Source organism: Pygoscelis adeliae, unplaced genomic scaffold, assembly GCF_000699105.1.
Source record: "Pygoscelis adeliae isolate BGI_AS28 unplaced genomic scaffold, ASM69910v1 Scaffold174, whole genome shotgun sequence".
Lineage (NCBI taxonomy): Eukaryota > Metazoa > Chordata > Aves > Sphenisciformes > Spheniscidae > Pygoscelis > Pygoscelis adeliae.
Genome location: NW_008824676.1, coordinates 2889587 through 2903444, shown reverse-complemented (window position 1 = coordinate 2903444; position 13858 = coordinate 2889587). Strand labels below are relative to the sequence as shown.

Sequence of the window (13858 nt, the reverse complement as noted above, 5' to 3'; positions counted from 1 at the left end):
TTGTGGGGTCATATAGAAGAAGAGCACGCACTATGAATTTTTCCTTGGATGCTTTTAAGCGTTCCCAGGTATTGCAGCTACATTTCAGAGAGGCACAGGAGATGGGTGAGGAAAGGAGTAAACCAGCACGAAGCCCACACTGCAGCAGATCACCACGCATCCTCTGCCCGCGCAGCTTTTGTTTACTGCTCATCCGCACCGCCACTTATTTTGTCATTCCAGCTTCCACCCCACATCGGGCAGCACGATGCTAGACCGTGCGTGCTGTCTCTTGGGCTGGGGTTGGTTTCCATCCGGGGTCAGCCACCACCTCCGTGTCTATTAGACAATTTGGCCACAAGGCACGGCGGTGGGAAGCCTCCCTGCAGGTTAAGCCAAGCCTAAGGTTAAGCAAAGGACAGGGCTACGCTCCACTACAGCAGCACTGCTAGCTCCTGCCTTCATAAAAAAAAAGTCACACAAGCCCACACAAAGTGCTTAACTGACTTTGGAAAAGCCCAAACCTTGTCTTCACACTGACTTGGATATTTTGCAAGTGAAGCTACTCAGACTCCAAAATCCCTTTGGAAAATGGGATTTAGGCACTCAGACATTTATTTTCACCATCCGGTCATGGTGCAAGGAAACAAAGCAGCTTTCCCTTTCTTTTATATTTGTAAAAGGAAAATTTTTTCTGTTAGAGCAGGGATTTCCCTATAATGGGACTTGTTATTCCCCTATGTGATTCATAGCAACAGAAAATTAACAAAAATAAAACTGCACTGAAATACCTTAGATAGAAGAGAAAGGGATTACTTAATCTATTTCGTGCCTATACTATTAAAGAAGACGATTAGGAGGTACCATGCGGTGGCAAGAGGAGGAGGAAGATGATCAAATACTAATGGTGCCAGCAACACTGCTCAGGCGCTCCGCTCCGGAGCGCCGACCAAAGCCCAGCTCCTGGAGCCGTGCCAGGGATGCACGGGCTCAGCTTCAAGACCATCAAACAGAGGAGCGGTTGAGGTGGGCTAAATAGAGGCTTATCAGCATATTTCTGTACTTTCAGACCAGCTCAGGGTTGCCGTGAGGCTGCAAATCAGGTCTGCTCACAAGCCCCGACGGCTCTCGCTGGTTTGGTGACGTCTGGAGAGACAGAGTGATCACTGCAAGCAGGACAAAGGAAATCATGCAGCTTTTACCTCCATAATTGGGCTCGACGCAAGGACTTTGGCTTCAATATTGGTCTCGCTGGCAGAACCACCGACGGTTGCAAAGAAGCGCATGGCGCTTAGGGACATGGTTTAGTGGGCATGGTGGTGTTGGGTTGATGGTTGGACTCGATGATCTTGGAGGTCTTTTCCAACCTTAATGATTCTATGATTCTATGATTTTACCTCCATAATTGGGCTCGACGCAAGGACTTTGGCTTCAATATTGGTCTCGCTGGCAGAACCACCGACGGTTGCAAAGAAGCGCATGGCGTATTTGGCAGAGACCGTCTTTCCAGCACCCGACTCCCCGCTCACGATGATGGACTGGTTCTTCTCATCCCTGTTGAGGCAGAGAAGAAAAGCTTTTGTAAGTTAATCTATTTTCTTGTTAATAGCTCGTTCACATCACGCAACAATCTTCCATCCTCACATGTCTCCATCTCCCGCACCTTGCTACCACCTACATTATGGATGCTGGATTTATTCTGGACTCTACCAAAGTAACAACGAATAATACACAATTGTGATACATCTCAGCTAAAACGTAAAGGACACACTGAACACCTCCAGAACATCTCCGAGGGCTTGCAGAGGCAGCGGGAGATGAACCCCTGCATGAAGCGCTGCTGCTTTCTTCACCCCTGGAGCACGTAGCCCAGCGTTGGGAAGCCCATTCCTTACATGCTGCAATAACAAACCTCTGCTGCTTGACATTTGCCTGGAGAACTATTAATGGGCATTGGCTGAATATCAGTTTCTAATATTATATATTTAATTTCCCCCCCCCAACGCCTTCACTCAAGTATTTGAGATTTTGCTCAACAAAACATGGGCAATTACTTAGGAAACTTGCTTGAGCAGCCTATTGCTGAACTATCAAAACATAGATACCCAGAAAGGTTCCTCTACGCTCAAAATACGTTAAAAATATTGAAGTTGTGAAATCAAGCACCCTAAGATTAGGAAATAGCAGGAGTCATTTGATTCCCTATGCAATTATATGAACATGAGTATTTTCACACACATCCCAACATCTGGTTAAAACTTTGACAACGATAATACAAAGCATGTCTCTGACATCAGACTCATACCATCTATTCATCCCCAAATCCTGCCAAATTGGAAGTCACTGCTCCAAAGCGCAGAGGTACTTCTGGGACCAAGGGGTAAGAAAAAGAGGATAAAGAGTTCAAAAGCAATTCCTGGTAGACATCACCAAGTAAAGTTTGTTCAGCTCCTGAAGCTTTGCAAAACAAAGTAGTTTTTAAGAAGGTCTCGCTCATTAACAGAAGGATCAGGCAGCCCTACCCTCTTCCAAGCACACACCAAATTTGCTTACAAAAGGACACAGCTGTACCAGCACCAGGATAACAAAATTCAAGCAAATACACCCCAGACCTTTTTACCTGCACGTATGAAAAAGCTTTGCAAGAGTGGGAAGCATTATCCTGGCACCGAGGGGCTGATGCAAACCCTTCTCCAGCCGTCACGGGAGCAAATACCACTGCCCCGGTTCCTGGGTCGTAGGAGCAGCTCTGCCTCTCCAGGCTGCTGACGCCATCAGGGCTAGGGCAGACCACCAGATACCTCCAGGGCACAGGACTTTTCATGGGGAAGTTGAGGGTGCATCACCTCATGTAGCTTTTGAGCCTTGCACGGAGCACAAGGCTCATCCAAATGCCTTTTTCTACTTGCAAAATTAATCATTGACACAAAAAAAATTGCACAAGTCATCACAGCTATATTAAAATACCCAGTTCTTCCCACCACGGGTGCACAACATGGTACCCACTAGACACGTCCCGCTCAGTTTAATGTGCTTGAGCTGCAAGGCAGAGAAAGGGCCAAGGCAGGAAAAGGAGCTAATTTTCAGGAGAACCACATCCCTCTAGCCAAAGATCTGCCAGCACCGGAGCAAGTGCCTCTGCTGCAGTGGGATCCACTCCGCCGGGCATCATCAGCACACGGCAAACCCAGCATCCCTGCAATTTGGCCGCAGACTTTGGGAAGGAGAGAATTTTCACTGCAGGATTTGATATAAGCTCCCAAAATACCAAAGCTATTGGGGTAAGCTGCAAGTATGTAATTGAACGTGTTTTTAAATCAGATCAAATCCAGGTTCCTGGACTCTGCCCAGCTTTCATGAATCACAGCTGAATGCAGGCACACAAAATCCTATAGACGAGTGCAACAATAAATTTACACCTTCCAGTTCTCTTGACATCAGGAAACACCACAAAAATACATTTCAATTTAAGATACTCGGTTTAAGCTTATACCAGCGAGAGATAAGAACAGAGGCTAAATGATTGCCATATACCACTCTTACACTTTCAACAAAAATACAAACATACTGCAACACCATGCCATTACTTTCCTCCACTGTCAGGCAGGTACCTCTTAATTCCTTCTAGGGTCAAGATAATTGGTTGGAAAAAAACTCAGTCAAGTCAAACACGTAACATTTTGGTGCAAACCACAACTTTCCAACACTTCCAGCAGGAGAGGACTCGCGAGCTAATTTCCAGCCATGTTTATATTTTTCAGGGATCAATTCATAAAGTACATCTTAATCCATCCCTTGGCCAGCTCCACCGCTCTCCTGGGCATCCACCAGCACGACGGCAAGAGGAACCTCCAACCACTCCAGCTATCAGGCAGTTAATGCAGAAGAACCAGCCCTGAACTGAGCACAACCTCACCCAGGCAACCAAAAACACAGCGCCGGTGTTCCCGGTGACTCATGCCGGGTGGGGACAGCCTGCGCACCTCACCGAGGACTCGCTAAGTCATGGCTGCATGCCTTCCGCACGTCTTGGCAAAGCCACCGTGACTCTCCCGCAGGCAGTCAGCTAGCAGGATCCGGGCACGGGGCTGCCAACACACCGGTCTCGCGCCTTTAGACTTCCATGGGTGTGCGATAAAGCTCTTTTCGTAGCATGAGCCACCGGACACATGAACCCAATGGAAAAAAAACAGTGCCAGCTCCAAAGTGAGGAAGTAAGAGTAAGCACCAAAAATAAAAGTATGCTGGATGAGCCCATAGCAGCAGTTCTTGGGACAGGTGATGGCAGTGATTTATCGCTGTTTACCTCCAGTTAAAGTAGGTTGGAAGTTTCACATCTGCTTTGGTCACCTTCATGGACAACTGCTTGCTGAGCTCCAGCAGCGAACGTCCCACATTGGCCGTCAATAGGATGCAACACATAAAAGTCGCGTCAGCTACAAAATATGGGGCAGACAGAGGTTTTGGCGTGGGCTGCAAGCGCGGATGAACAGACTATCCTTCATCAGAGGCGAGGGAGAAGCAGAAGAAAGAGGTGACAACCGAGATCTCTGCCAGCAAGTGCTGGCCCTGCAAACGCAAAGGTGGCTTGGCTTAGAGCTGCATTTGCGTAAAAGTTGAGAATTACTGCTTCTTACCATTTTCAATGTGACAGCCTCTGCCCAAACGGCACATTTCAGGAAATGTTTCCCCTCCTCTTTTTTCTTTAAGCCAGAAGATGAAAACTACACCAGTCTGGGAGAGACTTTTCAGTTGAATAAAGCCAATAAAGCTCAAAGAAGAGGAATTATGCCTTACTTGGCATCCAGTCAGCACTACTACAAGGTCATATTTTGTAACCTTTTTTTCTTTTTCTTTTCTATCTAAGATTCATAATTAAGATCTCTCATTAACAATTTTGACCTCTTTCATAACTTCTCCATATCAGCTATCGGGGCGTGCCTTGCTGGAGGAGGCAGAGACCAACCCACCAGGGAGCCCATCCAAGGAGCTCTCCAGACCCACAGTCTCCACGGGCTTCAGGTCCCATCACAAACTGCCTTTTTATGTTGCATCCTGGGTGGTTTTTTTGTCCCTCTGGCTTGTCTTTTTACAAGTACCATCATTCTCCAAAAAGCACTGAACCTAGCGATAAAAACCACGGCCAACACCATTTACTGCTCTCGGAGCCGCTCTGCCAGGTCACACTTTTCCAGAGTTTCTCAAGAATTTTGCCCTAACAGCTGATGTGCTGCTACATGAAATGGGCCAGGCGGGTTCTCCATGGCACAAGAAAACTTCTGGAGTTGTATTACATTAATAAAATTTAAAAAAAAAAAGCTGCTGGCTTCCAAGCAAGACAGCAAGGCCACTCAAGCTCCTGTATTTGCAGTAACATGTCTCTTCTTTTGTTGCTTTTTTTGGTGGAAAATACATGTTCAGACATTTCTTTTCCAACTTCAGGAATAAAAGCCTACAGGAACAAAGGCTACAGAGACTTTCCCTTCTTCGGTGTACAAGTTAACCAACTGCTGGGTGCCAGCAGGGAAAGATAGATGAGCCCCACAGAGTGGCTGGTAGCAAACAGTCTGCTCAATGAGCAGAAATAGTTAAAACCAGGCAGGACTTGTTTGTATTCAGCGTGGAATAAAAAACACTGAAATGTTTGGCCATTGTGCAGGTGCGGTATGCAACACGGCTGCTTGAAATACAGTCAATTTTGGCAGCATCAGCACAGAAGAAAATTATTATGGAAATAAAGCCTGGATAAAACGAAATGCTATGGGTGAATACCGGCTCTGCTGCAGCATGGCAATGCTGTCACATCTCCTCCTGGGGCTTACGTGGCTCCCGTGTGCCTCAGGGCTGCCGCCATGGCTTGTTATGCTGCTACGACGTGCATCAGCGCTCTTCTCCCCGCAGCAAACAGCTCACGCGATGCACACATGCCAGCACACAACACGCTCACGGTCGTCCAGCAACGCGGGGTGTGCAGTGGGGATTAAACTTCAACGATGGCAGAAGATGCTGTTCCCACCACGTACCACTGCTACAGCTCAAAACTAGGTACGAGGCACTTAAAGATGCCACTCCCTAAGTTTCACCTCCATGGGTCTGCAGTACTTTTGTTTCTTCATTTAAAGCAGCTTTCCAAGATGACCCACAGCCTGAAGAACTAATACCATGATCTCAGCTACAGCCTCCATCCATCAGAGACGCTTACAAAACCATCAAGGCACAGAAGTCCAACCCGAACAAAGTCCAGGATTATTCCTTCAATGCGAGGGGCAACAGCACCTCCAAAGTTGAGGGCTGCAAGTGTTGGTGGCATCTGATACAGCCCATGGACTGCCATCTGTCTGTGCAACCTGAATGTTTTGCTTCACTTTGCTATTTCAACGCACCCTCTTCAAGCAGTAATACCTGTTCATAAGCTGCTATGCAGGTGAGCAACACGTCGTCTTTTGCAGAGATTTGTCACGTTATGAGCAATACCCATCAAGACTCTCACCCTTGGCCACCCACGCAGCAAGAGATGGACGAGGCGTCCAGCCCAGCAAAACAAATAAGGCAGTCACTGGAGTTTTCACAACATGTGAAAAATATTATAGAACCATAGAATGGTTTGGGTTGGAAGGGACCTCAGGGACCTCTAAAGGCCATCTAGTCCAACCCCCCTGCCAAGAACAGGGACATCTTCAACTAGATCAGGTCGCTCAGAGCCCCGTCCAACCTGACCTGGAATGTTTCCAGGGATGGGGCATCCACCACCTCTCTGGGCAACCTGTGCCAGTGCTTCACCACACTCAGCGTAAAACATTTCTTCCTTATGTCTAGTCTGAAAGTCTAGTAGATACCAGTTTTTTTAGTAAGGCAACATCTAAAGGTGCTGCCCAAGGCAAAAAAAAAGTCAGTTGTCTACGAAGAGAAAGGGAACTTCAAACAGATACCTGCTCTGATTAGGACTAATTACCAGCCTTTGCATCGAGGAAACTGATTTCCCTGGTTATTTAAGCAGTCAGTCCTTCACCTGCAGCAATACAGAGAATACTGCTACCGTTGGAGCTGCCTCCAAACAGCCTAGGAAAGGTGTGTAGAAATGTCCAAACTTCAAGCCCGCCCAGCTGGACAGAGCTCTCACGGTGCTAAGAGCTGCACCCATTTTGGTTGAATCGGAGCAATCAGAGGTGAGACACCGCTCAGTGTTTCCGTATGCAGTTCTCAGCCTGGGAGTGTCATTAGTCATTGTAATGTATGAAAACCAGGTAAACTGATGGGAAAAGTCAGGGCTGAACGTCCCAGGAAACTCCTCACTGCAGGAAAGGGGATGGTCAAGCCACGGCAATAACAAAGGGTTTGAACCCAAGGACAGTGATGGTTCCCACCACCCCCGTCTGTCAAGAAGAGATAGGGGACATGTCAGTACACCCAAGATCCTTAACCTTCACCAACACTGCTGGAAAGCAGGAGTATTTGAAGACAAATATACCCCAAATGTTCTCCAGACCTAAATCACAGTCAGAATTTTTCCAAAGTCAGCTTTCTTTAAAGGAGCAGTCTAAAGACATGAGAAGGGACCTAGAAATTATAGGACTTGTTTTCATAGTCATCTCTTCAGAAAACCATCACTGGCACCAGCGGCTTAAGCAAACTGCTCGACTTCATCTTGATCTCCGCAGTGAGAGCAAAACCAGTTGCACTAAAAACACAGCTCCTCTGAGAGGGAAAAATATCCGAAGCAAACGAAGGCAGAGCCAGACCCTGTGAATAATTATCAGGGGTCACTCCAGCTCTAATCCCAGATCCGACACTAATTCTCTCTGTCGTGGAACTTGTCAATGAATCTCTCTGCATTTCCACCGTGGAAATCATATTTAACCTACTTCTTTCAGAATGCTCAGAGGATTAGTGTTCATAAAGCGATCTGAAGATTAAAAATCATTTAAGTACTGCAGTTTCCATTTAGCCTCACCACAACGAGAACACCCATAAAGCCCCGACGCACAACAGGCTCTAATACACTCCTGTATTGACTAAAATTGACTATTGGCTAAAAATGAGCGTAGCTATTGCACTGCATTGTTAGCGATACACAAAAATGCAATAATTTAATTACCATTGGATCGCATCCCCCCGAGTGCTAACGACAGCGATGAAAAACTGAGACTAACTCTGCCTTCAAATGAATAAACAGAAGTTGCACACTGTGAAGATAAAAATCAGAGTGTTGCAGCATTGTAACGCAGAGAAGAGCCGCCTCTGAAACGGCCTCCGAAGCCAGGAATCGTTCCCATTTCAGTGGGATACCTGGAATTTGGAGCAGCACCACTGCCGAGAGCGGCAGCAGCTTGTTTTACTTGTTGGCTTTAATTTGCATTTTTAGAATACCACGCCTGGTCAACGCAAATATGAAAACACAACTTTGGGGCACTCACACTTTTCCCCTCAGAGAAACCCAAGAAGATATTAGTTAGCGTCTGGTCAAACAAGAGCGTTTAAGGGCATGCTTTCTGTTTGCGCTATCAAACATCTGCCGCAAATGCATGTTTTATGCTGCAGCTGCTGAAGCCAGCAGCAGCATAAGGATGGCTTTTCAAGTGCTACATATTCATCTGGGTCTTTTTTACACTGTATCTTTCACTGAGAGCATGGATTACCCTATATAACTTCTTTTTTTTTTTTTCTTCTTTTTTTTTTTTTTTTTTGAGGTATAACTCTTTTTATACAGTGGTTTATACTAATAGGGGAGAATAACTAGTTTTTTTCCACCAACAACCTACACCCAACATGGGCCACACCACGGCTCCAAAATACATTTTGGCCAGAACAGCCCCAGAGCTGCCGTAGCCCTTCCCCATCCTGGTACCGTCGCAACTGCAAAAGTAACGTTGCACCTTAACGCAACAAACTAGAGAAAGAAAACAGCAATATCCCATTTCAGCAACGCCCAAGGCTGGTGTAATGTCACTCAGCTGTTGCAGGTGTCCCTGGGGGATGTTAGATCATGCACAACCCATCCAGGGGCTTAAGAAGATGCATAGGGCATGATGTACTCCTCGGGGTCCATCTGGCGCAGCTTCAGAGCCGATTTGCTCACACACACCTGGGTTTCAGCAAGAAGCCAGAGCGAAAACATGGGCTTGGATCTCTCAGCTGCTGGGAAAAAGCCTAAAAGTACCAGTTTGGCCCTGAATGGGAAAGGATGAGCATGCAGCGCAACGCCCAAAGAACAGGCAACGTGCAAATTAACCTTATCTTCTGCGGCAGTCACCAGCAGCGCAAAGCGTTACCTTCCCCTCTGCACAACACCGTTTAACTCGCATATCAATCTGATGTTTCTAATGCTGAGATCAAATACCACAGTGCAAGTTAAGATGTCTTTGCAGAGGTCGGAGCGCTTTTATGCGATGCTCCAGCAAGCCAGTTACTCCTCCTGTGAGAGCGGTGGGAGTCCCACTGGTCCCGGCTCATTAAGGTACTTTTCTCCCGGGACTGCTTTGTGCAGCCAGCTGGAAATGCCCCTTCAATAGCAAAGAAAACCCTGCGTACTCAAAAGTTTCTGCAAAACGCTGAGCTGTCTCCCGTCTTTCCACCAATTCCTGAGGTCAGGCAGGAAGGATGGCTTTCTCCCAGGATTTATGCTTCGCATACCCCACTGGGGAAGAACACAAGCTCCTCAGCCACACTAAAACGAGGTCAGCGATTCTTTTGTGTGCTGTTTCTAACGAGAGCAAAACACGCACCCAGCCAATTTTATTAGCTCTCTGGCACCCCGATGCTCTTTTCTGCGCTGGGATCGCACCACAGAGCATCCCCGCCTCCGACCCGAGCCACCCACAAGCAGCAGCTAGCCCCTGCGGAGCACTGCAGCCCTGCAGATGGAGGAGGCTTCGCACTGCATCCTCCCAAAAAGGATCACGTGGGAGCAAGAATCACGCCGGCTTTCTGCTCCCCAAGCTTACATGATGCCCCCAGCAGTTCAGCTCTGCAGGCACCAGGAGGACAACCCAGTTGTTATTCCACCCCATGGCAGTCCTAGAAAGAAGGACCCTTCATCACCTCGACCGTCATCAGCCACTGATGCTTGTAAGACTCCTACGCTACCATCTAATTATAATTACAGTTGATATACGTTAGGAAAACCCCAGAAGGAGATTTTCAGAAATCAATGGGACCGTTGACTTTTGGGCACGCACTCAGAGTTCTCCATCCTGAGGTCTCCAGAACTTCAGCGAGGATGCGGGATGGCAAACGGTGGCTGGGAGGTGGGCAAGGGCAATCGCAAGCCTTTGCGCTCCGATGTAATCACGATGCTCGTAAACACTGTTTTGAATGTTTAATGATATTTGGTGTTGCAGCTTTCACACCTCAGAGCTCGAACAGTTCTCCTGCACCGCAGCAGTAATTACCTGTCTGATGTAGCCCATTACGACTCCTTCCAAGTCGGTGATATTTCACACACGCAATCATTACTCTTAGTCAGGCACTGACCTTTCTGTGCATTAAGCTCTCCCATGCCAGTGCTGTCCTATTATGAGTATTTATGATTTTTCTAGAAGGGATGTCTCTTTTATGATTAAAGTTGCTAGCAAATAGCACCATTCTCATTCCAAATTGCCAAAAAAAAGAAGAAACTAAAAAAAAAGGCATCATTTAGATGGCCACTTATCCTCAGAGCAGCTCTGTCCTCTCCCATAGCAGGGCAAGTAAGACTAGAGGGTCTCTCCTCCAGTCCTTGGGAAATGTTACCTGGAGTCTCTCCCATTTTTTTTTTTCTTTGTATCACCTCTGGAGAAGTTGCATCCAGCTGCTTTTGCAAACCCTGAGGTCTAACACCAGCACCGGCATGTTTTTGGATAGCTCTTCCAAAACCTTCTCCCTTCCTCCCTATCCCATTTTTAACTCTAAACAGAAGAGATCCCCCTCGGTTTCTCCCCTTCCTAAATTCAAAGCTATTGAGTGTTTTTTATTCTGACCCTTTTTTTAGGCCAGAGCTTCAGTTTTGAAATGTTACCTGCCACAAAGCCCTGCTGAGCTGCAGCACAGATCGGCCCCACAGCTCGCTGCAAACCCGCAACCCAGCCTCATTCACCAGGAGACCTAAACCCTTCCCCGCCTTTAATCTAACACAGCATCCAGCCTTATTTATTGTGCCAGCCTGATTCCTCTTGCATCTCTGTCGGGGGCTAATCTCTCTTTTAACTCCTACCCGCTCTCTCGTTGTATGGTTTTAAATCCTCTTGTAAAGCTTGAAATTTGAAGTGCTATCAAAGGACATCCCCCACCGTGCCCGTACCCCACCCCGCCTCTGTTAGGTTATGGGCAGGGTCAATGCTGCAATTTCTGCTCTTTTCCAGCTCCAGCATTGCACCCCACAGCAGAAAAGAAAGAGGTCGTGGCCACACACAGCCCCACCGGCACCTGTATCTCTGCAAGACACAGATCATCCGTGTTGCCTGTTGGTGTAGGCAGGCAGCGATTTGTACACTTTGAGACACGCTTTTGACAGTGCGATGCAAGACTTGGGTACATTAACTTCCAACAAAAACGGAAAGCCACTACTAAATAGAGTTACCCGTCTGCAGTCCAGCGTTTGAGCATTTAGTGCCAGAAACAGCACGCTGGCAGCGGGGTGGAAGACGAAGACACACTACTTCTATATAACTTATAATTTAGGAATCACATAGTAGGTGCCGACCCTGGTTTGAATTGCAGACACCGGGGGTTATCCTGTACCCACTGAGCTGCAGGTGAGACCAGCAGCCCAGATACGCAGAAGCTGAACTCGTTCACCAAATCACTCCTGCATTTCTTATTTTATTTCTTCTGCAAGAACTATCAACACCACTGCTAGGAGATCCTCGCGCTGGGAAGGAGGAAACTCCAGTCTAACCAACAGGTCACGAGAACACTTGTTTTCCCACCGACGTTGCAAGGGTCAGTTAAGGTCTGCAGAGCCCTTTCATGCTCCTGGCAGGAGAACGTTCAAGTGTTCTGCATTCCCAATTTAGCAGAGTTATACATGGATCCGATCGAGATATTTTTGTCTGACCACATGCAGACATCATGCATCTGCGAAAGCATCAGCCCAATGGATGCACAAGTGAATAAAGAGCACGGCACTTCACCCAGTCCACACGCTTCTTGGGAGGCTCTTGCAAGTCCTTTATCACCAGAGATCCTTTCCACTCTAAGATTTGAACGTTGCACTTATTTCGTGGTTAATTAGCATGACATGTCATGCTAATTAAGAGGTCCACATATGTGATATAATGTTGCTATCGCGGCAAGATCCAGATGTGCTAACTGGAAAACACACAGAATATACAGCAAGGGGTTTACGATGCTTTCGCCGTTTGATTTACGATTCGAGCAAAGACCACCTCACTACTTGCCCCCCCCCCATTTTTGAAAGACGTTTGACAGCCTTTGGGGGGTCCATTCTCCTGCCCCATCGCCCGCAGCAACGCTAGTCACACCACATACCTCTACCATCTAGTGATAGTGTCCAATTTTGCATTTTATTAAGTATAACGCATGATTTTTTTTAAAAAAGGCATTAAGAAACCTTACTTGGACTAGCAAGTCCTGGCCTGTGCCCAGAGTCAACCCAACTGGTACAAAAGGAAGAGATAGGGGCCAAAGACAGAAAAGCCACACAAATATATTCACTACTGTAGCACACTGCAGCGACTCTCCTAATAGACTCAGCTCAGCATCTGGAGACAACACAGTGACCGCACCGTCAAGCCGAGCTGGCCGAGGATAGCTGGGGAGAAGAAAAACGGGGCTGCAGACACGAAGGGGAAGATCTAACCTTTAACTACAGCCCTCAAAGGCTGGGAATGGGAAGCTGGTGTTGCACTGTCATCGTGCAAACTTCGGCCACCTCCATGGAGCTGGCAACAACTGATGGGACGTAGTCATCGAGAGGAACGTGGGTCAGGGCGAGTAGTGAGAAACAACCCCTGCTCGTGCGTGGAAAGCTGCTGGTCAGGCTGACTTCAGCAGAAAATAGGTTTCAAGGGGAATTTTTGCTGAACTCCAGGCTTCTGCCCAAAGCGATGACACACAAGGAAATTAGAGCCACCGCCAGGATTTGGGCACACAAGGGATCTTTTGTTCCTCTAAGAAAAGCAAGAAGCAATCAGCCAGGGCATTGGCAGCTGTGCTGGCTCTCCAAGGGATCCTGGATGTTCCCCCAAAGCTTTTTACTGCACTTTCAGGAGCGCAAATGCCTCCTGCAGCACCCAGAGGTGTAAAAGGCACCAACATCCAACGCACCTCGCCAGGTAGTATCAGGACGGTAGAGAGCAAGACCAGAGGAGGAGATAGTTGCATTGCCCTGCAGATAATATGAGTTCCCAAAGCACAAATTGCTTTGAACCATGCAGACTCAGCTACTAGCAATCACTAAACAATCCACCCTTCCACCACCTCAATGCTTGACTCCACCACCTTCGGAAGCAGCACTTGGAGCAAATTAACTCCATGCTGTGTATTTTGCCTCAAATAATATTGTTTCAATGAACGGAGCGCGCTTAGTCTCACACTGGGTAAAGCAGGGAGTTTCTAAAGGGCTGGTCACCGCAAAAATTAGAGGCTGTCTCATATGAATTTTAATCACTTGCCTTTTTTCAAGCTGTTTTACATGCAAGTGCTGCAAAGCAACTCTCTGCAAAGCATCCTCTTTGGGAAAAGCTTTCATTTAAAGGGGAGTTTTAACACGTGCCCTCATCACAATAAGTGTTCAGATGCTTTGTGAACTATTTTGTCCAAAAAAAGGGATCAGATATTGTTATATACCCTCTGCAGTCCCTTGCCCAGCCCACCCACATTTTTTTTCTCCTTCCTCACCCCCCCCCCCTTTTTTTTTTTTTTTTTTTTTTTTTTTTTTTTC

At 47.2% G+C, this 13858-nt stretch overlaps 1 protein-coding gene across 1 annotated transcript in view; it reads right to left on the bottom strand.

The window, feature by feature from the left end:
• The window catches only part of MYO5B (myosin VB), a 121742-nt gene that overhangs the window by 97631 nt on the left and 10253 nt on the right, over positions 1-13858 (bottom strand). The window contains exon 5 of the mRNA XM_009323124.1: positions 1377-1533. Coding sequence (XP_009321399.1) covers positions 1377-1533 — 157 coding nt within the window. The remainder of the gene's footprint in view (positions 1-1376; positions 1534-13858) is intronic.